The sequence below is a fragment of the Mytilus edulis genome, chromosome 8 (genome assembly GCF_963676685.1).
Source record: "Mytilus edulis chromosome 8, xbMytEdul2.2, whole genome shotgun sequence".
Taxonomy (NCBI): Eukaryota; Metazoa; Mollusca; class Bivalvia; order Mytilida; family Mytilidae; genus Mytilus; species Mytilus edulis.
Window position 1 is genome coordinate 67,702,943 of NC_092351.1, and position 25,245 is coordinate 67,728,187.

At 32.4% G+C, this 25,245-nt stretch overlaps 2 protein-coding genes across 4 annotated transcripts in view; one reads left to right on the top strand and one right to left on the bottom strand.

Moving 5' to 3' along the window:
- The window catches only part of LOC139486119 (myosin heavy chain, clone 203-like), a 42,123-nt gene extending 35,788 nt beyond the window's left edge, over window positions 1–6,335 (bottom strand). For both annotated transcript variants that reach the window (XM_071270831.1, XM_071270830.1), the window contains exons 1-4: window positions 6,244–6,335; window positions 2,994–3,117; window positions 2,005–2,073; window positions 1,060–1,110 (exon numbers count right to left, since the gene is read on the bottom strand). In XM_071270831.1, the coding sequence (XP_071126932.1) occupies window positions 1,060–1,110; window positions 2,005–2,073; window positions 2,994–3,055 (182 nt within the window). In that variant the 5' untranslated portion in view covers window positions 3,056–3,117; window positions 6,244–6,335. The remainder of the gene's footprint in view (window positions 1–1,059; window positions 1,111–2,004; window positions 2,074–2,993; window positions 3,118–6,243) is intronic.
- A 5,724-nt stretch (window positions 6,336–12,059) lies between these two features.
- Window positions 12,060–25,245, top strand: part of LOC139486838 (rho guanine nucleotide exchange factor 17-like) — a 47,615-nt gene continuing 34,429 nt past the window's right edge. Inside the window, exons 1-9 of one of the 2 annotated variants that reach the window (XM_071271851.1) lie at window positions 12,060–12,129; window positions 15,627–17,407; window positions 19,849–19,926; window positions 20,619–20,795; window positions 21,347–21,463; window positions 21,848–21,940; window positions 23,272–23,439; window positions 24,116–24,166; window positions 24,769–24,869. In XM_071271851.1, coding sequence (XP_071127952.1) covers window positions 15,758–17,407; window positions 19,849–19,926; window positions 20,619–20,795; window positions 21,347–21,463; window positions 21,848–21,940; window positions 23,272–23,439; window positions 24,116–24,166; window positions 24,769–24,869 — 2,435 coding nt within the window. In that variant the 5' untranslated portion in view covers window positions 12,060–12,129; window positions 15,627–15,757. The remainder of the gene's footprint in view (window positions 12,130–15,626; window positions 17,408–19,848; window positions 19,927–20,618; window positions 20,796–21,346; window positions 21,464–21,847; window positions 21,941–23,271; window positions 23,440–24,115; window positions 24,167–24,768; window positions 24,870–25,245) is intronic. The other variant, XM_071271850.1, reaches the window with a different exon arrangement.

The following is a 25,245-nucleotide window of genomic DNA, read 5'->3' on the forward strand; positions in this document are numbered from 1 at the left end:
GTAATTTTTAAAGAAACTTTGCTGTTTTTGGTTATTATCTTGAATATTAGTATAGATAGAGATAAACTGTCAAGAGCAATAATGTTCGGCAAAGTAAGATCTACACAAATAAGTCAACATGACCTAAATGGTCAGTTGACCCCTCATAGAGTTATTGCCCTTTATAGTCAATCTTTAACAATTTTCATTAATTTTATAAATTTTTGTAAATTTTTACAAAATATTTTCCTCTGTGTAACTAAAGGGCCAAGTTTATTATAGATAGAGAAAATTGTAAGTAGCAAGAATGTTCAGTAAAGTAAGATCTAAAAACACATCACCATCATCAAAACACAATTTTGTCATGAATCCATCTGTGTCCTTTGTTTAATACATGTATGCACATAGACCAAGGTGAGCGACACAGGCTCTTAACAGCCTCTAGTTTTCTTTCTGATGGAGATTTTGATTTTTTTAATATTTTTAACGGACTCGGACATTTGCCAAACTCAATAAAATCATTGATGATGTTATCCATGTGTATATGCAACAAGGTCGTGAACTTTGACATGTTATGCAAAAATTGCGGCGTTGGATCTAAACCTATTATTTTTCTTATCATTTATATATTTAGTCCTGGTATCTATGATGAGTTTATTTATAGCTTACTTTTCAGCGTTGAACATGTGATTGCTTACTTTATTAGATTGTGTCCTAGATGGAAAGATATACCATTTGGCACTCATACCTCATCTTTTTGTTTCTATATACAAATATAAAAAAGAAGATGCGATATGATTGCCAATGAGACAACTCTCCACAAGAAACCAAATGACACAGGGTGAATAGTTTAATAATTAAAGAAGATGATGAACAGAAATAGAGTGAAACAAGGTCATATAATAACTTCAGCGGCTCGATGTTGAAAGTGAAACTGACAACGCCATTTTTAAACACGTTATGTTCTTCTTTTTTTTAATTGCAGAATTTCTGACAATTTTGTACAGTTATCCAATTGATGTGCAAAAACAAAAATGTATATCTGTCATATCTTTGAAAAATTGATTATCTAAAACTTACGATGGACCAGTGAATAAAAAAGAGTTATTATCTTTTTCAGGATCTTCATTTCTGTAAAAAAAAAAATCCAATCTATTGAAAGTATACTCCCTCGACATGAATATCATTATAACTGTTCAATTTCAGTGAAATAGCAATTTGTTTCTGTAAAGAACATTTTATAGCTGTTCCTCACCTCCTCATTTGTATTACAACTTTTATTCAATAAGGAATGATCGAAACATTCAAAAATATATAAGACAAAACAAGGAGGTATGTCAATAGCATTATTTGTTGAAAACCTTTACTAAATGTTCTACAAATATAGAGATATGTTGTGGAAGTATGATTGTTGCCGGGCCTAAAAGCTTTTCCAGTTGCACAAGTTTGTGTGTCATCAAGAGTAAATTTTGTGATGTAAACCCAGCCATTTCGTCTAGCCGTAATGATCAACGTTGCTAATGGTTTACAAACTATACGGATCAACGAATGAATAGTTTTCCCTGTGCAGAAAAAATTCCGAATGGTAATTAATGTTGAAGTCAATACACTTCAGTTTACTATGATAGTTTTTTTTTAGATTTACACCCCGGGGATTCATGATATGTGCTGATATTCATGCGAAGATTCAAAATAACATATTTTGTCTTATGATAGTGGCCTGTTTTCTATTGATCATATGACGAGATGTTTCTCTTATCCATTGTACTGAGTGTTATACGAATAAGTGATACGAAAGTCTGGTTTTCGGCGATTAAAGCGATTCACACGTTTCACCTGAAAATGTTATTCTATTTTTGATTTTACATTCAGAAGCGTACAACAAATGCTCGTTCATTATTGTTTTGCAATTTAGTAACTCCATGTTATATGGCGATATCAAATTCTCATTTGTAATGAAACCTTAGGGGGAAATTGAATTCATCTATAACCTCTCGCACCAGAATAATTTAAATATCTCATTACCTGTTTTCAAGATTTGTTGGATTTCTTTTTGCTGACTTTTCCCGAACGGGCTGACCATTAATTTTTTTACTGAAACAATAAAAGAAAGGATAATGATATAAGTCCATATGTCTTCCTCTTAAAATTTGAAATTAGCAAAATTGCGTAAATTTTACGAATAAAATACCAGCGCCTACGCATCTATTCGCTGTTATTTCAAATAAATCAACCATTACATAATTATGAAGTCACAGACGATTATCAATTTAAATAACCGAGCATGATAAGCACATCTACAACTCATCTCAAACAAAGCGACTTACTATATCATTCTTTTAAAAAAGAATAATATCAGTTCACAGAATTTATAAAAAAAAAAAAGCTTTAAAGCGATGACCATGGATAAGCTAAATAATACGGACATGAAACCTTGAGAAGAAACAATTGTACTTCCTGTTGTAGCGTACGGTAAACTTCTGGTTCAGTGGTGAAGGCGAACTTAAGGATTTCAAATAAATGCCTCTTCTTTACCACATTCTGTTGAGATCTTTTTCATGTGGATGCTCAATATGAAAATTAAGGATATATGGTATGATTGTCGACGAGAAAAGTAGTACCAAAGGACAAAGCCACAATCATACTTGGTAACGTTCTTCCATAAAAACGTGTCATTTGCAAAAAAGGACGTGAATGTCAGCATAACTTCTTTTGTATTTAGCTTCAAAATGTTTGAACACATGCACATCTGATGACGTTCTTCCGTTAAAACGTGTCATTTGCCACAAAATCGATATCATCAATGTAAAGCCTACCACTGCATCGAGGAGGATACGATATTTCTCCACTCGAGATAGTTAAATTTTCTCGTCGTATGTAAGTGCAGTATTTTTTCAATGTGGCATGCCGTTCATTCTTGTATACATACACAGTGACATGATACCACTTTCAAGACCAACATAGTTCAATTGCACATGATATAATTTTAAAGATAATATATATGAAAAACATACTTTGATGTACTAGTAACTACTTTCTTAGCAGCTCCTGTCTTAGTTTTTCCTTTACTTGACATATTCAATTTACTTATATTTCTAGTATTTGGTTTTCATATTGCGTATAAGTCTCTAACTTAGTCTGGAAAGAAAAAAAAGAAGGTTCAGAATTATGTATGTCGACGAATTATTTCTTCAAATGACCTTACGGAAATAGCAGTTGTACTTTGACAGATGATATACTATCTCCAAACAATTGTAAATTATAGAAACTTTGTTTGAAAACTAGTCCAAACAATGTTAGACTTGAAAATATGAATATATAGCTTTGTTTGTTCAATTTCTTACGTGGTTTTACGGTTAGACAATGAAAATAAAATGTATAATAAGATTGCATTCTGTATGATGTACTATTACAACTACTTTTAAGTACGAGAACCCAGTTTACTGTGCATGATGTTAATAGTCAAGAGCGGATTAGGGGGGACACAGAATCAATGCCCCTTATATAGATCTACATATATGGTTAATGCATACACTCCCGTTGTCATGACAGTGCCCCATCCCCTCTCTCTTTTCAAAACCTTTTATTGCGCTGGTAGACGGATAGGGAGGACGAACGATCACATCATTCAATAAAATGAACGGTACCAATTTTCTTGCACCAAATGCGCATTTCGACAATACATGTCTCTTCAGTGATGCTCGTGGCCAAAATATTTGAAATCCAAAGCTTATATAAAAGATGAAGAGCTATAATCCAAATGTCTCAGATCTTTAAATTGCTGTAACACAATTTAGCAGATCATTTTGTAGTTTACAATTCTTTCTATGAAAAGTGAGTATAAGTCATGCTTTTGGTAAATGAAATCAATTATATTCATATGCATGGTCACTGCATGTGTATCATCGCCACCGGAAATTGGGTACTAACAAAGCGGAGAGAAATAGAAAAAAAAGTAAGCAAGTTAATTCATTCAATTTAAAGCATTTCCACTCATTTGATGAGGGTGCCGATTAAGAAATAATTTTCTGATATATAATTCTTTAAATTATTAGGCCGCCGATAAGTACAAAATTAAGACAAGATTTTGTGTTATACTCCAAAACTTGCCACTTAGTAGCGAAAAATGTCGAGGGCGATCATCCTGTGTCGGCCCATTGTCAAGATAGTGAACTGTTTTTCATTATTTTTCCAGACACGTTTTTAGTTTAATACAGTGTGGCATATTATTCACTGAAATTTTTTGTCAAAAAGATGTTTTTTAAAGAATATAGTGCAAGACACCGTACAGACAAAAGTTGTTGTTATTTTCAATTCGCCGTACCACGTCCTGCAATTTGCCGTACAATAAACAAACAATTTTGTTGTCCATATTCTTTAAAAAAAAAAAACATCTTTTTGACAACAAGTTTTAGAAGTTAGATGCAAAGAATTAACTCCATTTTCAACTATTTTTCAGCAAGTTGTGGCGATAGTATAAAATGGGGAGTTACATGGTACAGTAACCATGGGAAACCCCTACTCTTAAATATGAACAAAATAATCGTTTATAATGTTTCAGCCAAACATGTTTGATGTATTCGAATCCTTTGTTACATAAAATAATCAGTGGCGGATCCAGAACTTTTCCTAAAGGGGGGGGGGGGGCGCTGACTGACCTAAGAGGGGCCCGCTCTAGTCATGCTTAAATGATTCCCTATATAATCAACCAAATTTTTCTCACAAAAAGGGGGGGGCCGGGCCCCCCAGCCCCCCCCCCCCCTGGATCCGCCTATGATAATCTATATTGGAATTTACATTCCAGTAGAATCTTTCAACAGAATTAATGCCCGTAGTAAGCCTGCTCCAACATCTTTTTTTTTTCATTTGCTTTTCAATTTACGATTGATTTTCCCTTAAAACTTCATCATCAATCACAAATTTACTTGTAACAGCCCCAACCCAAGCCCCATCACCACCTCTTTCCTCCATTTCTACATACTTTACTCCAAAGTCTTTTACACGAGATTAAACCAGTAAAATGTCTCCTAAGATAAGTGCTATATACGTAAAATGACAATACAGGCTATGACAAGTTAACCTCCTATACATTTCCAGGAATATGATTGGTTGAAAGCGTCCGCGTGCAAACCGTGTATATTTGATATTAGGTTAGTAGGGAGGCGGGGCTTATCTCATACACGGTTAGTAGTGGAGTTACGTCCCTTTATATTCCATATTAGGTAAGAAGGGGCGGGGCTTATTTCATACACGGTTAGTAATGGCGTTATGTCCCTTTATAAAAACAAAACGGTACTGAGAAAAAATCTTAAAAGATCCAACAGACGAAGAAATTGATGATTAAGATTGAAATAAATTCATAAAACACATTTAAATTTTACAAGTCATTATTGTTGGTTTCTGTTTTTGTAGGATCAATGGAAGTATTGTCTTAATGCTAACAGTATTGGAGACGTGCTCATTTTGAGAATCACTAGTCTTAATTTCACACGGTCAGATAGTCAGTAAGATAAATTCGTTACATAGTGTGCTAGTGACGTAATACGGTATATATGGGGTCAGTAAATTCCATATGGGGTGAGAGCGATTCGAGCTTCGCTCTCACCCCATATGGAATTTACTGACCCCATATATACCGTATTAGGTCACTAGCACACTATGTAACTAATATTATATTCAAACGAAAACAAACAAAATTCCGAGTCTAACGCTCTTTTGATTATTAATATAAGAAAAGTAAAACAGACTGAGTCTCAAAGTCATTTATCATTTCTAGAAAAAAGTTTTTTACATTTGCTAATATATGCCAAATAGATAGCAAATTGTATGTCTACAACACCTTGTATTTACTTAAAGTTTTTTTTATTTCAATGCTGATAGATGTACTCTTTTGATTGCTTATAATATTGCATGGGTTCCTTTCATATTGTCTTCATATTTGATTGGGTAAGTTATTAATTATCGTGTTTATAACATTGACATAACATAGTAAAATTGCGAAAGTTGAATGCACGATTTTTTTTCAACGAATGTAACTCCAATGGAAAATAATGCCAGTATATCGATATAAAAAGGGTAAAAAAGACCATTGATGTTGTGTATATATGTGATCTCTTTCAGATCAAAGCGGTGTTCCTCGGGTGTTCAAATATTCATACATGGTGGTCGACTTATCCACAACGTGTACATGCACATTAATAGATCTCTATATAAATGCGATCAATGAAACTAAGTGGAGAACATTTCTTATAATCATTTACTTACCGTTTCAAACTTGGTTAAATTTACTTCCTGTTTTTCTTTCTTTCGTCCATGGCAACAACTACCATGTGTAAACGTACTGTGTTTAAATAACCCTTATGAATATTCACCTTTATTAATTTATAAATAGATCATATTGAAGTTTTAAATTAGTACAACCCACAAAGATCATGGAAAGGGACAGCTTCTATGAGACAAAAAAATAATTTTTGTATGGAAATATTAATTTCTAAAATAGTTCTCCAAAGTAAAATGATATCAATCAACTAATTGTTTATCGTTCACTCAATGTTCAGTGGGAAATATTTCATGGTCTTTCATGTACAATTAGGGCGAGTAAAAAGTAAAACAGAAATCAATTTCGATAGTGTATAAACATAAACAATTGACCGCGAGTCGTGAGGTGTGGTTAAACTTTTACTCAGTCGGGTCAAATGAGTTGTTAAAGCATATTGGAATTTTAATACATGTGTACTAAGTCTTATACTACTGAAAAACAGGCAGTGTTCTTTTGCTTGTGGTATTTTTTTATTATTATTTTTCTTTGTCACGGATTTTGTGGCAAGAATAAAGGCAAGTCGTCACCTTTTTTCCACTCACTGAATTACGTGTTATTGTTTAGGTATCCAAAAAAATTAAATGGTATCGCTTTATACGGTGGTGCTGTAGAGATTCTCCCTAATATATGCAAAATCAGAAAAACATATGATCGTGCGTTCTCTTGTCAAATCCACTCAGTATACAGAAAGGGAAAAAAATACCATAAATCCGCGCCTTTACCATGACATACGATTGTTAATATAGATTACTAAAGTTGGAATACGGTTGTATGTTACGTTTCGTTGACGTTTATAAGTTCACATATCAATTCAATTTAGTTAAAAACACACCTATACAGTCAGGATCCTACTTCGTCAAAATTATCTCCCCATTACGCCAGTTCATTTTCACAATTGTAGAAATGGAAGCCATTGTAGGGATGACGCGCTACCAATTTTGCTCTTGGAAACCGATAAATTTATCCACATTGCACCAGTACGATCCTTATATGTCAGTTGCATTTTATAAGAGAAATGTATCAACTCGCTAATGAGCATCAGTTAATGATCTTGTCTGCATTGATTCAACTTAAAACTATTGTCTGATCGGTTGTCAGGTGGAATTTTCGAAAATTCATAAACATTTAAAAAAATTCTAATTAAATATTTCGTGGAAGGGCAGACTAGATTTTTTTAGTGGTTGAAGACTATAAACCCTAGTTATCACACACAAAAAATTATAAATTTTCGAAGATATGCATTTTCATCATCCAACTTGAAAGACTGTCGTCAAGTACTTTTAGTAAAATAATAGCTTTTCGAACACACCTACTCTGTTTTTGTGATTCATTAGATAGGTATTTCACTTGACCCATATATTTCATCTTTTAGTACTGTGATTTTTATAATTTATAAAGTCAACCTGTAGCTTTGATATATAAAAATGATAGAATCTGAAGCGAGACGGTGTATGAAATATTCTTGCTTTGTACGATATCAAGACAAAATATTCAACTCAAACACGCCCTAACATAAAAAGGTGCACTCGATTTTCTCTTTTCGATACTATTGTTACCCATTTTGGGGAATTTTTTCTTGAGTCACATAATAGAAGGGCAGACACGAAAATTACTGAACTAATAGATTGATATGTTTTCCGTCCGTGGTAATTTTTTTTAAAGAAATCGGAGGATATGCATTTTCTACATCCAACTTGAAAGATACCCATGTCGTCGACCTGATATATGATTGTTCTGCTTAACTATGTACTAGATAAATTGAAAACTTATGCAAATGGTGTTTTTAAAATATAACACTTCGTTATTGAGAAGAAAATTGTAATTTTGTTTGTTTCTATTAACTTTTAAATTTTTTGTCACTATAGTAAACATTACAGAACATATTTATCGCCTTCTCTAACAAAGAGCTTCTATTCTTTTGTTCTATTTCAACCTGGTTTCCGACTGTATAGAAAACAACTGGAGGTTGCCGTGAGTCTTAGTAAAAAGGCATTAGTTAAGGACATTAACCCCATAAAAGAATTAGTTGATGGGTTTTTTTAATGCGATAATTGTAGATCTTTTCTAGTTAAACATTTTGCTGGACATTACTTTCAATAAAAAGTCGATCATATATATAAACAAAAAGAAACTATGCACAGCAAAAGTGATCGACTTTTTAAATTATTGAAAATAATATCTATCAAAATGTTAAACTAGAAAAGATCTACAATTATCGCATTAACAGAAATAATCAACTAATTCCTTTTTGGGGTAAATGCCAGAATCGTAGTAGTATACCCAAAGACCCCATCTTTCATAGTAATTGTTTTTTTAATTTTAATACAAACTTTTCTTAGTTTCTGCTTTTTTATATCTCTGTGTATAGTTTTAAAAGATCATAGCTAAAAGGCAAACATTGTTGAAAAGAGTACAATAAGTTCTATGAATGTAAGCATGATCGATCTCGAATCTTTGAAAACTTTAACGACTACCGCTGCTGGATAAAGGCATTAGCTCACTTGTTCTAAAAGGAGATGGTGAACTAAGATGTGCATTATAAAGGAAACACAGGACATTTTCAAATAAAACTTTGGACAAGGATGCAGGTCCACAAGGATAAAGATATTGGTCGAATCAGTGTTTTGCTAGTGCATTGCAATCGTAGCGGAAACGTTTGATGAAATATTGTATATTTTATAAATATGTTCGTTAATTATTTTTTTCGAAAAGCATAAACAACATTAGAGTATGTGTTTATGAAGGACATTTCATAACGTCACTTCCTACAGAATTTTGGTCGAATAATGTCATTCTTGATAGTTTTTATATTAATTGTACATTTGTATTAAAGATAACGAAATATAGAAACTGCAGTTTAAAGCCACCTCTCGGCATTTATAATTTGGGTACAATTAAGTAAAATTGATAATGGAAACATTCCCCATATCAGTGTCAAAGAGGACAACCCGACCAAAGGACAGATAGCAGCCGAAGGCCACCAATGGGTCTTCAATGAAGCGAGAAAATCCCCAAAAATGACAAGTGTACTTTTTAAACATACATGCAGTTGATTGTAAACGTACTGTTACTTAATCAAAGGCAAATAATATGTTCATCTGTTTGGAAATGGCATTTGGGACTTAATTTGTGGTTGCTTCAATTAGACTTTTTATAGTTTTACGAAAATCTACATGTTATGCGTTGTAGAATTTATTGTACTTTTATAAAATCATATTCAAGTTATTTCAAAAAATAATTTATCTTGTGACATTAGAGCTCACCCTAGAAAAAGGTAGATATGATCTTTTGTGATCGCTTGGCATCCGTCGTCGTTAACTTTTTTTCAAAATTGTTCTCCTCTGCAGCCACCAAACTTAGCAATATCCCCCTTATATGGTTTCTAGTTTATAAATGTGTCCACTTAACAAAGATTGATTAACACAGATAAAACAGCACCAAGTATATACGGCCTTCAACAAACCAGAACCCCATACCGTACAATAAGTAAGATAAATAAAAGGTTCCTGGTCACTAAATACAAATCAAGACATAATATGAATTTGAAAACTGATTTAAGCTAATGACATTAGAACATAGTTCTGTTTTCTGATAGAAGAGGTATTATTCTTTGTTTAAAGCATAACCCAAAACTTCAAAAAATCGTAAATAGGTGTTAGATTTGATATCAATGCAGATTCTGCATGCATGTATATTGTAAAACTAAACAAAAAGGGATAATACCGAAGGCACATCATAATGGTATTCCAACGGAAATCGACACGCTGTATATGAAAATGAAGTTAACATGTATTGATGAATATGATACGTGCGAATGTTTGAGCTATTAAATATATGCATTTCTTGAGAAGCTTTTATTGATTGCTCAGTGTAGATGTTAAATGACGGGAGATGAAGCGTTATAGCAGATGTGCTTCTTGTTGCAAATATTCCATCATTAACTATTCATTGCTTTACTTGCAATAGTAACACTTTACCTTGAAGTTCGTGTGATTACAGAAAATCGTGGGGAGTGGTTTCAAATTCTACAAAGGATAGTCAAAACTTACGGAATGAAGGAACAATATACCATGTTCCTAACAAATATACAAAATAATTTCAAAATGGCAATTAAAGATTAAATCTGAGAGTCAATAAAATGTGTAACCGTTTACCTATAAGGTAGATTAAATAAATATATGTCTGTATTGTCTCAATCTCCCATTAGCATGGGTTCGAATCCCGGCGAGGGAAGAACAAGAATCTGCTTCCCGCGGCAACTTTGCAGATTTATAATGCCCCAGTCACACTAGACCACGATCACCGCGATCTAACAATTCAGATCGTGGTGAGGTTTTAAAACTCAGTTGACTGACTTTACTTTCTTAAACACATTTTTTTCTTGGCCGTGGCGTGATACAACGGTAACGACACGTGTCATTGTGTTATGCTCGTTGAGATCTTTAAAAAGCTATACAAAAAATCTTTTTGCAGCCAAATACATAAATCGTACGTTTGACTCGAGCATGAAAATAAAAAAAAACTTGACGACATACTGGCAGCAGACAACCCCGTCTAAGCTCACCTTAAGCTTTGGTCTCATTTTGTAACTATTTTAACACTATGGAACCATTTATATTGATATGTGTAGGTCTAATGTCTCTAATGGAACAATTGTGAACTAGTGTGCCTCAAAATTCTCGTAAATGATACATAAATCATTGTTTAGCATAATATGTCGGGTAAAACATGGGACTAAAGCAAAGTATTTACAAAAAGTACTGAACTTCAAAGTAAAATTGAAAAGAAGGAAGTCCATAAACCTGACTTGACAAAACTAAATGCTCGACTATCTCAATTAACGAAAAGAGTAGAAAACGACAGTCTTATTCCTGGGGGCATTTTCCGAAATATAAATGGTGGGTTAAACTAGCATGGTTTTATACTGAGCTAGCATAACCTCCCGGCACTTGTATGACAGTTGATTATTTTTAGTTCCGTCATATTAAAAAAAGTATGTGAGTAACCCAAACAGACTTAAAATTGGTTTACAATCCTAACAAATCATTCAAATTATGAAATCATCGCTGACAAAAATGCTAACAACATAAATTGTAGTTCACGACGGATAGAGTAAAACCTAATTGCAGATAAATTTTTTAAGCATAGAGTTCAAATTTGTTAAAATATGCCGGAATACAAGCCAATTCAGTATGCCTTATCATGAAAAGGGAGGCCGCAAAGCTTTTAAAAACTTGTGAGTTTAAATTATTCATGGCCCATATATCTGAACCTTACCCAAGCTGGATATATGCAAATAACAATCCACGTCAAGATTAAAAAAAATGAACATATTAGTACAGACAAAATTCAAGGAAAGCTATAAATAAACTAAAAAAATCATAGTGTTACAGTAGCTGCAATTTGAGTTATCCCCCCCCCCTCTTTTTTTTTCTTTTATCCGCCTATGCAAAATTGTCGTATGTCTCTTGTGTAATAGTTTTAGTACAAAGTAATAATATATATAGATCTTTTAAATATTAATAAGTACACAATGTCATCAATTTTGACAACAAAGTCACCATTAATTAATCTACAATGATATATTTATAAATAATTCGCTGTAAATTTGCTTTTCTCTCCATTCTGGAAAGTGTCGACATTAGTTATGCACGAAAACATCAGTTTGGAATTGGGACATGTAATTTTAGTTATGTTCTTCCAAATTTTCTATTTGGAGAAATTTTGCTGCTGTTTTTCTTTTGATCTTTTATGAAATGAACTATAGGTTACAATTTGCTGTCAGAAATTAGAAAACAAAATGGCGGATGCATCTGAGAAAATAAATGTAGGTGAGAAAAGTTTTCAAGAACAACGAAAAGTTGATAAAAAGTTTCAAACATAGTTTTCTACACATTAGTGTGCATCAAATGATGTTGGCAAACGATTTTGTGTATGTACGACAAACTTCTGACATCATTTTATTCCTTTTGTTTACCTTTATAATTTTCATCTTCAGCTATAAGCTGACAAGACTGCAGTAATGCATAAAACTAGCCAATGGTTTCTTATAGGGCACTAACCGATTTCAAACTAATTTTTACTCTTAATTAATATTTAAAAGATTAGACGACAATATAAACAACCGTTCTTTTGTACCATGGCATCGCTAGCAATCCTCAAATTTATCCTATGACACTTCATTTTACTTTTCTCACACTCGCTGCTTTATAATTCAGCATTAAAGTAACTTCATTTTCTTCTGTATTGTACTAATCAACTTTGTTAAAACTATGTTCAGGGTACGTTTTATTGGAAGTGGATCAAGGATTTAAAAAGGGGGGTCCAGAGGCCCTAAAATAAGAAGAGGGGTAAAGGCTAGTACCAATAATTATGACATCTTGGAAAGCGATTTTGATTTTTATACGCCTGGGCAATTACGGGATGTATAATGGTATACTGTTGTCTGTCGGTCTGTCCCTCATCAACATGTCTGACATTAACTCACAAACCAATTTGCATAACACTTTGGTGAATTGTTTATATCTACATGTATTAAAGTGATAAAGTGAGCTCCTTTTCTTTTTTTGTAAATTTTAGTTTTACGTTTCCGATTTATGAGGTTTTTTTTATTCATTTAAAAATGGGGGATTTTCCAGTTTTCAGACAATAACTCAAAAATGCTTTCACCAATTTCCAAGAAATTTTAGTGAATTGTTTATATCTATTGACATGGGGTCCCTTTTGATTTTCATAAATTTTATATTTTACATTTCCGAGTTGCAGCGTATTATTCAATAAAAAAAGGGTGATTTTTCCCTTTTTCTAACAACAACTCAAAAATGAATTCAGCAGGTCTCATGAAACTTTGTTAAATTGTTTAATATATCAAACAAACAAACAAATAAACAAACAAACAAATATTTTATTTGCCAATCACGGCACCCAAAATGAGCAGAATAATTACAATATAATTTTCAGACATAATGTAAAGTAAATTAAAAATAGGTTAAACAAAGTACATAATATGATTGATTTTGATTTAATTGATTGATATAAAATATTAAAGCAAATGAAGAAGGCAATTTGTAATAATAAAAATATATAATATAATACGACCAATTGTCTGTTACTCTGGTCCCTTTATCTATCATGTCTATTGATGTAATTATATAAGCTTGCTTTTTAATTTTTATAAATTTCTGATATGACATTCATGACATTGAGAAGTTATTGAACTTTATTCTTTGAAAATGTGACATCGTATTATGCTGGCGCAGATGTTTAAAATTTCTTTGACTCCTTCCTGCCAATGTGGGATCAGAAAAAGTAAAAATTGAAAAGTAACCACAGCAGATGGCATGATCATCTGCACTAGAGGAATGGTCTCATTAATCACAAATATAACTCCTAATTATATAGCGTACACATGCACCCTCCACCACCATCCTCTAATCTCTCCGCAGAGGAGGGTGTCACTGGTTGAACCCACACTGAGATTTACAAAAAAGGTGCAGAAATTCTGAATATAGAGTCAATCATAAATGTATGTCTTAGTGCTTCAGATGAATTCATACTATATGCATGCTTTTTCAATGGAAATAATGACTTCACAATTCATTTTAAGTAATAAGAAAACCTATGAGACCAGGATATAATTTTAAAGATTATACGCTGTCATATTTACATATAAATGTTTTTATTTACGATAATTAGACTCAAATTACCAAAAAAAAAAAAAAAAAAATGCAATTTACAATGCATCATGGACTGTAATAATGGATCAGCATGTACATGTAGAATAGACACCATATAATTACCGATGGAGATGATTGGAAGAATTTTTATAATCAGATGACTTGATATTTAAATAAAGATACATGTATTTACACACAGACAGGCACCCTATTCAGTGGTTCAAATTTACTTTAGACAAAGGACCGTCCAGGACAATCATTAAAAAGCAAAAATGATATACAGCATCACACCACAATCACTAAATTACAGGCTCCTGACTTGAGACAAGCAGATTTTGACAAGGTTTAACATGCAAGAGACCCCCAACCCTCACCTATACTTGGGACAAAGGTTCAACAGAACAATACAAGCAAAAAAGGAACAACATAATATAATTGATAAAAAACAAATATGATAATGATCAACTAACAACAATGACTTGATTGCAGGGAAGAGGATGATTATTTTTAATTAAACAAAAAGTGTGCACCTCAAATGATGAGTATTTATAATTTTTATACAATTTACATATTTTACATATATAATTTTTACACATTTTAATTTATAAATACTTCAATGGAATGAGCCGATATTGATTTTTTTCCTTGGATTAAACAATGTTGCCCAAACTACTTCCATAACTTATATCATGTATATATAGCTACAATGTACATGTATGTTTAACAATTTTAATTTGATTTATTCCTGAGCAATACAAATGAACATGATGAAAGGAGTCAGTGGGTTTCAAGAAAGTTTTGTTTTGGTTGAAAATTGTAAAGATTAATTACATTTTTGGTAGAAACCAGAAATTACATGTATTTGATTCTTGAATCATTTTGAAATCTGGAAAATTGATGATAAAAACTAACCCAACTATAACATGTATAAACATGGTAAGGGGGAGTTAGTTACAATGTAGTTCATAATGAAATATTAGTGAAAGTATAATTAACCCTATTTAGATAGGTAAGTTTTAATAATTTATCAATTTTCCAGCCAATTATTTAACATCAAAACACTTTTTATAAATTCTTGTTTGCATGTTATCTCATGGTTTTTCCCAATATGGTAACCCAAGAAAATATCTTTTTTAACACTTTTAAAGTGTTGACATACAATGTACCTTACATTAAATTTTCATTTTGAGAAGAAAAATATAGGATATGAGCTAGATTTTTCACTAAAAGATTTGTCAAGTTATGCATGATAGAAATACAGTTTTGGGGCTAAATTTAGAAGGAAATATTAAATTTGCTTCAACAAATAATATGCAATGTACATGTACACTACAGGTGTGCTATAATTGAGTAAAAACCAGTCTGCGTACTTCTTCAATCTGTTTTGGCACATTGGCTGTGCATATGTAGTACATTGTATTGGTTGAAATTGTTTGAAATGTTAACATGTTTTATTATTTTTATACGAACTATAAAGTTAGCATTACTAGAAGCAGCACTATATAGTTTAAAAATGTTCTTTTGGCAGAACTAACACTTTCACCCTTTCAACATTTTGTACAACAGTTCTCTAATTATTGCAATACATGTACATGTTTACAGTTAAGTAAAACATACAGTTTAATCTTTTACTCTATTTCTTTTTTTTTCAGCTTGGATTTACAGATTATAGCTATGTGTTTACCTAGATACATCTGTTGTATCCTAGTGATGTCTTATACAGGTTTAAAACCTGAGGACATGGATGCAAATTAATCAATAGAATAATAAATAGTAGTGAAACATGGAAGAGAAGTCATCATCAGGGCAGTGTTCAGCCAGTGAAGATGATGAGGATCAAATAAACCCTTCAATATCACCAAAGATTTCACGCCCAAAATTGCCAGAGTTTGGCAATGAAAGAGTTTGCCCTGGCCATCATGGCAGATCTAAAACAGACCCTGGTCAAGGGGCAGAAATTAAAGCTCTCATTGATAAAACTATGGAAGATATCAAAGAACTACAGCAAGTTGACTTCAAAAAAACCTACAGTCGACCTAAAACTTTTCCCAAGGCTATAGCTAAATCTCAATCAACACATGTATCTCCATTTACATCGCCCATACCCTCACCGTCAGTTGAAGATAATCCATTGCTAAGCAGAAACAGAAGTCGCAGCCTTAAAGTTCTCACTGATATTCTTAAAAGTGGTCGTATGGGGGTGGAACAGCCACGTAGTAATCCTACGGAGGATGGTGCTAAATCTATCAGTGATAGTCAGTTGTTATCAGGAAAGATGAAAGAGTGTGATAGACGGTCAAGTTCTGACGGTCTTCTAGGATCTCCTGGTAAGATAATCGTAACGGAGGATCAACAACAGTCTCAGGCAAATAGAAAAGGGTGGATCCATGGCAGGAAAAGTGACAGTAAAAGTCCTGCTCTGTCTGATGATGAAGGGTTAGATTCTGAAGGTGAACAAAAACTGATAGGACATACAGATACAAATTCTCGCTTTTTAATGTTACATAAAATAGGTGCTCCAAAACGAAGACCTGCTTATGCAGGTTTAATGCAAATTAATAAACCACTGCCAGAACCATGTAAAAGTGATGAACCAAGTTATAAACGTTTACAACGTGTAGAATTACGACCCATCAGTAGCAATGGTCGTAAAACCTCTAATTCTAGGCATATTACTCACCCCCCTAATACAAAGACTACATTCCCCTCTGAACAGGGTGCTGTAGATACCAATGGTTTTGGTTCATTATCTCATTCTTATGAAGCTCCACCAACAAACTCGTTTGATTTGGAGTCTCAGCCTAGTGACATATCATTAGCCGACAGTCAGTTAGGCCAGAGTCTCGTCAGTGAAGATGTCAGTATTAATAGTGAAATAAGTGCTTTGGAAAAACCCAGAAATGTTCGTGGAACAAAACCCAAATCCAAAAGTGATCCTATAGGCAGCAAGTCTATAGACAATGCTGATATACCTGGTGTTCTCAAACCCTCTCATAGTTCTCCACATTTAGCTAAGCAAGATACAAAGGAGGAGGAGGAGGAGGAGATAGTTCTTAGTGAAAGTCAGCATACAGATCTGATAACAGACCTTGATAACGATAATAATCATCCACCATTACAAACATCTCAATCTTTTGATGACACCTTCAACAAACCTCCATTGTATGTATCTAGTTTTACTTTTGAGGATTCAACTCCCACCGATAGCTCTCCTCAGTATCTCACTCTCCCTAATACAAACAAGAAAAACATTGCTAGAAGTGTCAGTTCAGCCAGTGTGTTGCAAAGGGAGAGAAAATATTTAGACCGAGAGAATAGTCTAAGGAAGCACAGTATAGCCAGCAATGAAAGTAATCCAGTCTCACTGTTTCCACCAAGTATTATAGATGTTCAGTCTACCAGTATGCCAACTTTGTGCAAGAAAGAAAACAAGGTAAGGCTATATTCATATATTTTGTAGGTATACTAAATCACTCGACCACAAATTACTCTTGGTGAAGATTTTTCTCTGTAATGCTGGTTATTATGAAAGATTTACTTTGTAAGTATCTCTCACAATATATGCATTATAAAGTATTTCATGTCCCAATTGTTAATCCCAAGTTTTATCACCTGCAGTTACCTGCGGCGTTTTACGCTTCCGCAAATTGGCATTACTTTCCGAAAAAATAAGATGACGTTTCCGCAAATAAATATCTTACTTTTCCGGAAAAAAAGTAACTATTCCGGAAAAAATAAATTATTGCTTTTCCGTAAATAATTAAGGAATACGTACCTGTTGATCGAAAGCAAAGCCATAATATGAAATAAATATTAAGTAGGTCAAAGGTCATCATAACATGCAAGTAAAATTCATCATTTAAATCTATGAAAACCTATGTTCAAAAGTCAGCACTAATCAGAAATATCTTGATATGATTTCATAAGTCAGTTCTGGCGGAATATTGTAGCCAACACGCCGCACAAAGTCCACAGTAGTACATTCACTGTTTACAAGTTTTGTATTTTGTTCAAGAAGGAAGTCCATCTTCTCCTTTTCACATTTCCAAACGGGTGCTTTTACAGTTAAAGTTCTCATCTTTATGTAAGATGTTGTTTGCAGTTTCAATAACACATCGATAAAAACAAAAATGTTAGGATGGCTAGCGTAAAACTGTTCGTTAAGTGTGCATGAAAAGACTCAGCACTATTCGTGTTTTCGTAACAGCAGTATGCATTACACATTCAGAGTCATTATGAACTACCTCGGGCTGAAGAGTTATTCTTCGGACAGGATTTAAATATTGTTTTAGTTGGTTTTTTTTTTAAATTGAACAATAAACGATCAAAATTTCAAAATGTTCCCTTGCTTAACATTTTCCTCCCTCAGCTCAGTACTGATGACCTTTGTTTTTGAAAAACATAACCTAAACACGAAGTTGTCAAAATGAAAGTTTTTTCAAGAATGGACCAAATGCATGCATACATGTAGTGATAAAGTGTATGCTTTCACTGAACAATGCTGAAACTATTTTGCCAAAAATTTTATTTAGGAAAAACAACAGATAAAAATTTGGCAGTCAGTTTTGGAAGAAAGTATTAAGTTTTCAGTGTTCTCCACAGATATTTCATTTAGAATCCTGGTAAACAGAGGAAATTGAAATACCAACTTGTTTCTAAGAATTATAGCATCACATCCTTAACATAGTCTGTAAGAAAACCACTCCAGATAGCATCACATTTAAGATAACCACTCCAGATAGCATCACATTTAAGATAACCACTCCAGATAGCATCACATTTAAGATAACCACTCCAGATAGCATCACATTTAAGATTATAGCATCACATAACCATGATGCTAAAAGGCCCTGGGGAGAACACTGGTTTTATAGTTTGGCTTTAATTTTAGTAAAAAAAAAACTTACCATGCTAATTGTTATCATGTTATAAAGTTTGGAGTTTTGTCCTCTACTGGAAAAGTTTGTCAACCATGCACTCCTTTATGAAGTCATTCACTAAATAGCCTGTTGAAAGTAGTCTTTTGTCTCACCTCAGGCAACATGCACATTTGTCTTTATGTTGGGGGAGATTAAATGGTCCTACCCCTTAATCTTATTGTGGTTTATTGATTTTCAAACTTTTGCATAGTTCACATGTTTATGTTTTTGTTTGTCTAGTTTAATAAACTATTGAAATTATGAAAAGGTGAGACATATCTCTGTCAAATTGTTATAAAATGTTACATATTTCAGGTTATTTCTAACTGTGCTAAAACTGTCTTCATGATTTGAGAATATAGAAATAAGAAGATGTGGTATGATTGTCAATGAAACAAACTCTCCACTAGAGACTGAATGGCGAAGAAGTGAACAACTATACTCATTAATCTAGATCACCATACAGCCTTCAATAGTGATCAAAACCCATGCTGCATAGTCTGCTGTCAAAGGCCCTGAAATGAGAAATGTAAAACAATTCAAACAAGAAAACAAATGGCCAATTATACATTGTATGTCCGAAACAATGATAAAAAACTAATACAAATGTACAGCAACTAATGACGATGCATGCACTTTGTAAAACAACATTCATAACATCATGATTATTCATGAACATTTTAATTTTGTGCAAAAAAAAATGTACATGTAGGTATGTCAGAAGTTTTAATATTTTGATCTGAATTCATTTCATTACAGTCATAAATGTGTATCAAGAATATCACTTTATCATGTTTATTCTGAGTTACTGTGTAGTATAAAAATATCACAAACATTCATTGAAATGATTGTTATACATGTTATATATAATGCCACACAATAAACTTGATAAATGAAGCATTTAATAATAAAACAAATTTGCATATTTTATAAATCCGGATTCTTTTTTATTAAGGATAAAAGGTACCACATTGTAGAAGAGCTGTACAGAAATGAGCAAGAATATGTTGATGCTTTATCTACACTGAAAGATGTAAGTCTTTTCCTTGGACAATTTTAACTATACATGCATGACATGTAAGTGTCACTTGGCTTCAATCATTATCTTGAAACTCCAATTCTTCCATTTACACAAAGGATGTGATTATTTTTGAAGCTGGTCTGTTTAATCTTGCTGAAGCTCTGGTGTCTTTCCTTCATCTATAAACTGTTGCAGAGATTTTCAAGAAACCATTAAACCAATTTCAATAAGACTTGACATTATTGAAATTTAGTTATCTAGATTATAGTTTGTTCATATTATTTTTGACCATCAATGAACATTGCCACTATGGATAAAAGTTTAAAATTCTTTCAGTATGTCTGTTAGACCCATATATAATTATAGATAATCATTGGTCATCTCAATGAGATACATTTTCTCACTTGAGCCAGTAAGGTGATATCCTCCTACAGATTCCAAGATAGAAGTTTTATAATATGCGGATTCCTTGTAAATATAAACTACAATCTACACCAGATAATTTTGTAAGAGGTGAAATATTTCAAAGCTACTTACCAGGTTCAGTCTGGTTCACTTGAGTTGTCTTTCTTACATTGCATCAATAAAATTGCCTTCAAATAACCATATATACAACTTACATAAAATTCTGACATTTAACAGGATTTAGAGCAGATTTATTGAAAATGAATTGATATAATGTGGTTTTTTTTTTCTCATTGTAGAAATACATGTTGCCGCTGAAGCTGTCCAGTAATGTAGATGATAATATTGTAGACAATATCTTCTACATGGTTCCTGAAATATTGATGCATCACACTGTATACAAGAATGCTTTAGACAAAGTCTGGAGAACCTGGGATACAAAGTCAAGCACAGTTGGAAATGTTATTATTTCAACAGTAAGTGTGTAGGTTAAATCTTTTTTTAGTGTTTGTTTTACATGTAGGAAGGTACAAGCTAAAACCTTATTCTACTAAATGTATGATGCATTGTAAACGTTTGGTATACAGTCTTATATTTTGAAAAGGTAGACGACCTGTATACTTCATACCTTGCATACAGATGTCTTATGTTCTTTGGTTTCCATCTGTTATATCTCCATTGTTCTTGACCTCAATTCTAAAACAATTGGTGCAGGGGAGGTATTTTTTATTTGAACACGAAATCTATGAAAAGTTCGAATTTATTTCAAAGATTATCTGTCACATAAATTTTTCAAAACTTTAAACTCTAGAAATATTTATATTGGCTTCAAGCATTGTCAAGAGATTAACTCAAAGTGTCACAAAAGTTAAATTAACAAAATTTGCTTAAAAAATCCACAATTACTGCTATTTTCCATGCTAAGGACATATAGAGCATAAGAGACAGTATGTTAGGTGAATAAAGTACATGTTGCATACATTGTTGATATTTTACCAATGATTGATTTCTTATTTATACTTTTTAGTTTTCCAAAAATACTGTTCTGGATTGTTACCTGTCATTTGTAGAGAACTTCAAGACCTCTGGTAAAGAAATAGAAAACATCATACAAAATAAATCATCCATACAAAGATTTATAGAGGTAAATGTACTTCTTTGACTGTTTAAAAAGATATTTGTAATTTATCTTTGAATTAAACATTTGAATTTGCCTCAGCATTTGTGAAAGGCTGTTGAAATACCTGTGTGCATTTATGCATTCAAACGCTGTGGATAAGAGTTGCTAAATAATCTTATGTGATGTGATGTTCCATCTCAGTTTCCCCCCGCACTTGCTCTGCGAGGCAGATGAAGTTATAATGAGAGGTGGTTGACCACAAGCCGATCCTCCTTATAAAAAGAGCTGCAATGATAAAACATACAGTAGGTTTAGCTCTCATTGAAAAATAAGGGATTTTTCTTTATTGTTAAAAAATATCAGAGCTTGCATGTTTGAGTTGTTGATGAGTTTCTTCTTCTTTTACAGCAATGTCACAGAGACAGTGGAAGTAAATTGACAATGAAGGATTTAATTGTAAGACCAGTTCAAAGAATACCAAGATATGAATTACTCATTCAGGTTTGTAAAATATAATTGTTAGATCTGAACAAAGAATCCCAAGATATGAATTACTCATTTAGTTTGGTAAAATATAATTGTTAGATCTGAACACAGAATCCCAAGATATGAATTACTCATTTAGTTTGGTAAAATATAATTGTTAGATCTGAACAAAGAATCCCAAGATATGAATTACTCATTCAGGTTTGTAAAATATAATTGTTAGATCTGTACAAAGAATCCAAATATATGAATTCAGGTTTGTAAATACGTTTATTCAGCTCCCAAGATATGAATTATCCTGGTTTGTAGGATATATTGTCAGCTGAGAATTAGACTGGATATAGCTAGTTTTATAACTATAGTTGTCTTTTAGATTCTGCTTATCTTAATTTGTTTTCTTAAAAGATAATACCTATAGCAATTATGTCCAGGCTCTTGAGTATGAGTATTGTGGAATACCTGTGTTTCCAAAATGGTCATACAAGTATGTAGGTATTCGTATTGGTGCCAATTGCACCCCTTTAATAGCAGTCTTATTCCTGTGTTGTTATGAATCACAGTTTATAGCCAAACTAAATAAAAATCAACCAAAATTTAACCAATTAAGCCTATACATGCATGCTAAATGATCATGTGAATAAACATTCATAAAGGTTATCAATTTAACACAGTGGTACCATCTTTCTGACTGATTTTGACATCTTTATACTAAATCCTTTGGATTTTTAATGATTGACACTTTCTGGGCCAAGCACAATTTTCTAATGAGTTTTGATTTTTTTTTAACTTTGCTGAAATTTTCTAAACCACAGGTATACTTCTGTGGTCATTAAAATGGTTTCAACAGTAATTAATGTGTAAACAATCAAAACATTGTTATCCTATCATCAAAGTGAAACCAACCACAGTATTACATTTCTTGTCTAGCAGCTGATATTTACCTGTCCAACTGTCTTTTTGACATTGTTTCTTGTGATTCAACTGTCTGTTTTCAAGTAAATGATTTTAGCTTTAAAGAAATTTAATGGTGTTCCCACTGTCTATATCACTCTGTTCAGCTCTTCCTGAAATGGAATATCACATTTTCGTGACATCAAATATATTAACCTGTTCAAAATAACTTGAACCAAGGATCAATGTCATAATGAATGAACCTGTTTTGATAAGTTGACCCAAACTTATAAGTCAACTTCTGGTTTGCTGGTCTCATGTTATTCAGTCTTGTCCTAAACAAATCCCTATTTTTCACACAAAAAGAACTAATCAGTCAAGAATTGGAAAAAGATTGATTGTGATAGAGAAGTATATACAGTAATTAACATTAGTCAATGTGTTCTATTTTACAGAGACTAATAGAGAATACTCCATCTTGTCATCCTGATTATGATTTATTGAAAGAAGCTGACCGAATTCTACATAACTTTGCAATAAAACTTGGAACATTGGATGAGAATCGCCAGGAAGAAGATTGCCAAGACTCGCTGAAAAGATTAGAGCTTCTGTTACTAACTGATGTAAGACATTCATTGTGATATTATTCAATTACTGTAATTGTTCTTGTATAATCTGTATTTGTACATTATCTGCACACCTATTTTGCCTCATGAGTTCAATGAATAAAATGTTGTTTTTTTGTCCATTCTTCAAAAATCACAATAATAAATGCACACAATTATTTTTGAATTCACAGTATTCTATTTTTGCAGTAGGAGAGGTCAAGTCTTTAACCTTTGAGAAATAGTTGAAAATACTAATACAAATATTTGACAATTTCATTTTATACTAAGTTACTGATCCCTAGGTTATGGTAAGATTAAGGTTTCTGCAACATCTCCTATTATCTAGTTCTAAACGAAATAACAAAAAGGATACAATTCAGCAATGTAATTGATGTTAAGATAATATACCTATTAACATTTCAAAATGCCCATGGGGGTTTTACATGCAAGATGGCTCCAATTATCCTGTAAAACTTGAAAAGGGGCCTTCAAATTTATGATTTTGTTGTTTTTTCACTTCTAAATACTTGTACAAATCTATAGCCATGTTAATTGAATGTTTTGTTTTGAATTGTGGTCAAAATTGTTCTTTCAAAATTTCCATTTTTGGAGATTTCATGGGGGAAATTCCCCACAAATAGTAACAGTTGGCAGGAATGAGTTAGTGATGTTTTAATTGTTTGTATTGTAGCTTGTGTCACCAGACAGACAATACATCAGACATGATATGGTACAGATAATTGTAAGTAAACAGATACATTGTAATTTTCTTTTATCATGCTGGTTTTTGAAGAATCACTACAAAGGTAGATAAACTGTTTTTTATAAACATGAACTATAGTGGTGAGGTAGTCATTTTGTTCTATTGAAAAGTTTGATAGATGTATATCTGCTTTTGAAATGGTATTTCTCTGTCAGTTCTTTCATGGTTAATTTTGATATATATATTTAGGAAATCTTTGAAAATGAGAAGAATATTTGATGTTTTATGTTTAGTATATTGATATGCATATCAAACAAGAAGCGAAACAAATGAAATTTAGAAGATATATACAAAATGTACTGTAAAAGTAAGAAATGAAACAACTCCCCACAAGAGACAGAATAATACAGGAACTAACAAGTATAGGTCATGGTACAGCCTTTAACAATGAGCAAAGCCCATACTGCATAGTGAGCTATACAAGGCCCTGACAAATGTAAAACAATTCAAACAAGAAGACTAATGTCCTAATTTATGTACAAAATACTGAACAAAAAACAAATATGTTACAAAGCAACTAACAACAACCACTGAATTACAGGCCAGTTCTTTTCATATCTGATTTTGTTTATTATTTACAGAGTAAAAAGGACCAAAGCTGTGTTTGGACATTTTCTGATTTAATTATAATCAGTAGTGTCAAGAGAAGAAGTGGCACTGTTCCAAGGAAAACAATTATACTGTAAGTTTCCTCATTCACATGCAGGACACTATTATATTAAATTATTCAGTGACAGCTTGTTCAAGGTTTCAGATAGCAATTTTCTCACATGGATAAAAGTAAAAGTGGAAAGAAAGAATCATTTGTTGTAAAACAATTGTTTTGTCAGATCAAACATATTGTTAAAGAGGTGGTCATTAAGTTTTACACTTGTCTGTTCATATGTACATTTTTATGTTTGTTTCCATTCTCTAACTTTAGTTTGCCTCAACCAAATGTTATAAAACTTATACAAAATGCTTATTACCTCAAAGCAACGATCCTGGACTATCATTAACACATGTAAGTTTAAATTCAACTTCACAGCGAGACAAAGAAAACAGCATTCTTAATAGAA